This window comes from Sorex fumeus, unplaced genomic scaffold, assembly GCF_029834395.1.
Source record: "Sorex fumeus unplaced genomic scaffold, SorFum_2.1 ptg000061l, whole genome shotgun sequence".
Taxonomy (NCBI): Eukaryota; Metazoa; Chordata; class Mammalia; order Eulipotyphla; family Soricidae; genus Sorex; species Sorex fumeus.
The window spans coordinates 55,952,224-55,958,223 of record NW_026606118.1 but is presented as its reverse complement, the minus strand read 5'-3'; the positions used below and the strand labels follow the sequence as shown (position 1 = coordinate 55,958,223).

Sequence of the window (6,000 nt, the reverse complement as noted above, 5' to 3'; positions counted from 1 at the left end):
CTGGGAAAAAAAAAAACAAACAAACCAAAACCCAAACAAATAAACAAACAAAAAAAAAGACTGCTTTTAAGAGATGTGTGAGCTCTGGGTAGCAAATCCATCCCAAATGAAAATTTCAAAATGGTGTGATCTGCATTCCTGTCCACCTACACACGGTCCCAAACATCCTGCCATTAATTAGCTAAATGGCCCATCTAGTAAACAAGACTAAGCATTGAGGGGGCTGGAAAAGCGCTGGAGTCAGCCCCTTGATAGTCACAACAAACCAACCCACTCACAAGGATACAGAGAAGGTAAACTTGTCTTTTATTTTGTCTCTGGTGGGGGGAGAAGAGAAGTCACCTCAACAGAATCCTGCTTTTTCTGTTGCAGTCCCAGTGACATCAGCAGGCCAGAAAAGACATCCCATTTCTGCGGTAGGCACTCTGTCAAAGGAAAAGAAATCTGCAATGAATTATCACATCAAGTCAGACTAGGAAAGGAGGCAAAAGCAGGCAGCGTTTCTTCCTGTTTTGTACACTCTGCTGGCTACGACTAATAGGGTGCTTAATCGGAACATTTCTGATGGCAAAGCTGTAGCCCCCATTCTATTAAAAAGTCAGTGTGGTTAACAAGTGGTTAGTGATTCTATTTTTGGGGAGCAGGAGATATGCAAAATAAGACCTCCATTTTGTTAATTGATTGGGCTTGGTTAGGCCAAAGACATGTTGTGTTGAATGTGTTTGTCCTTTCTAACCATGTGTTCTCTATTGGACATGCTCAAGAATCACTTCTAACTAAGTATCTTAATAGTCTATAAAGTACTGACTCACTATAGCCTTCCCAGACCTAATTTATAGTCTCAGGGAAAGAGCTATAGAAGTAGACACTAACTGAGGTCGTTCCTTCCTCCTGGAAAAAGGTGATTTACAAAAAGTCCTGCAATTCATAGACATTATAGAAAACCCGAATCTTACCTAATTTTACATAGCTGAACGTATGGACCTAAATTCATAATGGCATGAAACAGTCCCGCAAAGGAAAATGGATACTAAGTGCAACAATATATTCCAGTAAAGATAGCAAAATCCATGATTTTTCACTTTTAGACACATACTTCACATTTGGAGTGAGGAAAGATGGTTTCTGAGACTTGTCTGGAGGGTCCTGAGACCCAGAATAAAGCAGAAGTAGAATCCAGGATTTAAGAATAAATCCCACCCATACACACACACAGACACACACACACATACATACACATACTACGTATTTTATTATTTATACTATAAAGAGCCAAATTCAAAACTCATAATACTTAATTCATGGAATTTTTCTGTTTCCAGAGGAATGGGAAAAATGGCATGATCAAGGATTTTTTTTCCTTTGTGCTAATAACTGTGGAGCTGTTTTGGAGTTTGTACTTTTTAAATTTACCTTCAACACAGGAAATGCATAGTTAAGCTTTTTGAAAATAAAGATAATGCCAGGGAAGAGCTAAAGGGTTTAGTTTTAAAACCTAATCCGACTACCTTTTGAATATTAAAAAACAAAAACAAAAAAGGAAAATGAATCCTAACTTTTAAAGAAAGACCTTCAACGTGAGATGCAACAAAAAATGGTTATGTGGATAGCTTTCTGCTAATCATAAAATTCAATTAACTTCAAAACTCTCCTTCCAAATAGCCTGCATGCACAGGATTTACTATGCTTGTCAGCCTTTTGGGGCCTGGCTGAAATTTCTGTCGGTTGATTCTACTGCTGGGCAGCAAGTTGACTCCGGATCGGCATATGGAGGATGCAAGTCTCATTCCTTAGCATTCTCTCTGTGGGCTCGTTACTTACCACTGAACACTTCTGGGCGATAGGATACTTGTGGATTGAAGTAAACTTTCTAACAAGGACCAGAAAACTCCAACGTTGCCTCTTAAGATGGTGCACTGGGGAATAGTGTTAAATGAGTTCCTCAGAGAGCCACAAATAAAGTGCAGAAATGGATGGCGTCTTCCCACATCCCTTACCGTCAAGCTGGCCTCAGAACGGCTTCCAAAAGTCCTACTGGCAGCTTCCTGACCTTGATGTTTAAGGGTTTATAACCACACAGACAACCTTTGACATAGCATAATATTTAAAGCACAGGGAGAGTTTACATGGAGATGGATGGATGTGAATGGAAGACTGGATACCTCTTAGTGGTACGTGGCTAGACTGAGCTTTGTGTTAAAAATAACTTGAAGATCAAGTCTTGGCTGGGTCCACCAGAGAAATGACCGAATTTAATCTTGTAAGGTGGGCAGCATGAACTATTTCTTATGCTGATTTTAAAAAAATAGGGGCCACACTTGGAGGTGCTTAGGGGCAAGTGATGCAATGCTGGGAACGCACTCAGAAACATGTGCCCTCCTAGGCCATCTTCCTGACACCATTTTTCAGTATTAAAAGGGTCATTTTTTTTTAAAGGTAGCCTTACAATTAGAGATAACTCAATCACCGTTATTTCCCAAGAGGGAAAAGATGATAAATGTACTGTACATAATAATAAAGGTCCTCAAGGAGTCAAATTTAATGAGAAAACCCAGTCTACAGCTGACCCTTGAATCAGTTTTTCCTAGCCCACACGGGAAAGCCTGGCAAGCTACCCGTGATATATTCAATATGCCAAACACAGTAACAAGTCTCAAAATGGAGACGTTACTGGGCCCGCTCGAGCAAATCGATGAACAACGGGAGGACAGTGTGACAGACAGTGTCATTCTAAAATGAAAAGACAAACAAGTACATCTAATTAGCAAGGGCAATTTTGGCATATCAATTCCCTGCGGTCCTACTTTGAGTCACCACCTTTTCCTTTTGAGGTACAGAGTCTGTATGTTGTCTGCATAGGGCAATGATGAGAACATCCCAAATCTGCCATCCTCTCCAAAGCAAGCAACTTTCAAGCAAGATGGATGAAGACAACTTGTCTTTGTGTCAGCTGTGAACTTCTCTCTATTTGTGTTGTGGATATTTCAACTAAATTTAAACACTGAATGCTGCGGGGGCCTTCCAGAAGCCACATTCTCACGAAACATGCTGTCTTTCCACTTATTCTCTTCTGTCAGTTCCTTTGAATGCTTTCCATGTCCATATCTTTATTGACAGAGAAAACTTCAGACTGTGACCAGATTCAGGATCCCCCCCCTCCCGCACTACTGCCAAGAGTAAATTAATCAATAAGCGAATCACACTGTCTTAAAATAAAAACCACACAGGAGCATAAAATGGCTTCTATGTGCTGCAGAGCAAGTTCCGAAAACCTTTTCTACTCCAAATTCTGTTTGCTTGAGAATCTTTTACAAGACCCCAAGTACACAGATATATAAAGAGGTATACAAATCATGCCTACTTTATAATCAATCATAAAGCTATTTTATGTGACACATTCAGTTATGTCACTCCACACAGGGGTCATGACTCACAGCTTAAGAAGGCTATTAGACAAACTTATTTCTGATGTTATAGAGCTCTGTTCTCAACTACTAGTTTCTCCCATGAGAATATGTTGGAAACAATCAGGCATTCTAATATCACTCAAAGTAACTAATAAGGATGATATATATTTTTTTAAAAGGCTTTTTGAAAAATCAAGGTTCAAACTAGCGTCCGTTTCCTTACATTCACTTTTCAGTTCAGCTCCAAATCATGACCTAATACCAGAATTCCAATGTTTCTGGCAGACTGATTCTACCTCTTGCACTGGGCATTGATGGGGAAACAGTTTATACTTTTAGAAGATGTTTTTTCCCCCTTTCCTTATCTGTATATGAACAACCTAAAAAACTGGTATATTTCTCCTTTTTTTATTGGTCATCATCATTTTCACAATTTAGGGAACACAAACAAAAGGTATATGCTCTTAAAAAGCAAAATAGTATAAGATTTCTCTTATATATACACCATAGAAAACAAATAAACAATGCATGCCTTATATGCTGTGGCTCCTGGGTTGGTCCCTGGCACTACATACGGTCCCCCAAACACTGCCTGGGGTACAGACCCAGGAATAACCACTGAGCACTACTAGATGTGGCCTAAAATCCCCTTCCAAACAGACACACTCAAATACCAAATGCAAAGTTCATGAATACAGAGGATTATGATAGGTGTTTGCAATAGTGGGAGAAATGGGTACAGAAATGGGTACGTGGATAGAGAGGGCCAGATGGGATCCAGGGGATCAAACCTGGGTTGTCTGCAGGCAAGGCAAATGCCCACTGTACTATTGCTCTGACCCCAATATTTTATTTTTTGTTTGTTTTGGGGCCATGCCCCAGCAATGCTCAGGGGCTACTCCTGGCTCAGCACTCAGGCACTCAAGAGTTACTACTGGTGGTGCTCGGGGGCCCTATGGGATGCTGGGAATCAAAACCAGGGTGGCCACATGCAAGGCAAGCGCTGTACTATGGCTCCAGCCTGATTTTTAAAGAAAAGAAAACAAAAATTCCATTGTAGGAACTGTTGCCAGCAAGACAGCAGTCTGGGAGGGCATGAAACTGTACCCTGCTCCTCCTCTTCAGCCACACCAAAAGTTGCGGGAAAGTCCCACGTTACAACCAAGCAGTTAAAACCAGAAAGGCTGCAGAGAAAGAGACGGGCATTTTGCCTCCATCACTTCATCTCCTCATCCACAGTGCAATGGAAAACCCTTCGGGATTTCAACCTCTGGAAAATGGAGACTCCGAGAGTCAGAAATCTATGCCAAGAGTGATAAGCCAACTCATGGAAATGTCTAGAATCCCCTCTGCTGTTTCCTCACTGGGGCTGGAGCAGTCACTGCAGTGTCCCCAGGGGACAGACAGCAGCCACAGCTGCTGCTCTCTGACGTTCAGACATCGTCTTGCCTTGTCACACAGGGGACTGAAGCGACCACTCTCTGTGACGCACCTCCAGAGTTCTGAGTCTTGGCCTGGATTTGCAACTACCGGGGCCCTTTAGTGCTGTTATTCTGTGACTAACCCTAACCCAACTCTTTGCTGGGGCTTTGATTTATCTTCACCAGCTGCGCTTCTACAGCTGCAGCTTCAGGCACGGGCACCAAGCACTCAAGAACTTCCTCCACAGGCAAAAGGAAGAACTGAGATCTCAGGAAACTTTGTCAAGGACTTCACTAGTTCTCGACACCACTCCCACTTAGGCTACCTGTGCCATCTTGACCACCTCCCTTTCCCGGTCCTTGCTGATCATAAACACACACACACACACACACACACACACACACACACACACACACGCACAAACACACACACCCCAACTAATTCCATTTGAGATACATCCTCTAATCACAGGTTGGTTGGTTCCACTAGCACCTAACCTCTATCAGATGCTGTTCAAAAGTCTCCTCCTTAACCAACACTGGCATATCGATATGCCAGACACAGTAACAACAAAGTCTCCAATGGAGACGTTACTGGGCCCGCTCGAGCAAATCGACGATCAACGGGAGGGCCTTTACTTTTACTTTACTAACCAACACAACAAGAGAGATACTTTCATAGCTCTATCACTGAAAATTCCATAAAATTTTAGGAGCTCTGTGCCGGAAATAGGGACAAAGACCAATATTATAAATCATAATATCACAGACCCCAACTCCTGGTGAATATAAATGCAAAAATCCTCAATATTTTATTAGCAAACTGAATTTAACTGCACATAGAATGACTCACAGACCCTGATCAAATGGAATTTATCATTAGGATGCAAGGATGACACATATGCAAATTAGTAAGTGCTATATCCCACACAGAATAAAGGATAAAATCATTCAATTATTTCAATAGATGCAGAAGAAATATTTGACAAAAATTGGTAACCTCTTCTGAGGGGAAAAAAAAACCCACTAAAAGTTAGTATAGAAGACTGCATATCAACATAACAAAGGTCATATATAACAAGTACATTGCTAACATCATAGTCAGTGATGAACACTTCTGTCTTTCTGCTAAGATCGAGTGCAAGGTAAGAATGCTCATTCTTGTCACTTGT

At 41.4% G+C, this 6,000-nt stretch overlaps 1 protein-coding gene across 3 annotated transcripts in view; it reads right to left on the bottom strand.

The window, feature by feature from the left end:
* Positions 1-283: 283 nt before the first annotated feature.
* SUPT3H (SPT3 homolog, SAGA and STAGA complex component) overlaps positions 284-6,000 on the bottom strand; it is a 468,323-nt gene continuing 462,606 nt past the window's right edge. For all 3 annotated transcript variants that reach the window (XM_056125945.1, XM_056125943.1, XM_056125944.1), the window contains one exon: positions 284-425. In XM_056125945.1, the coding sequence (XP_055981920.1) occupies positions 384-425 (42 nt within the window). In that variant the 3' untranslated portion in view covers positions 284-383. The remainder of the gene's footprint in view (positions 426-6,000) is intronic.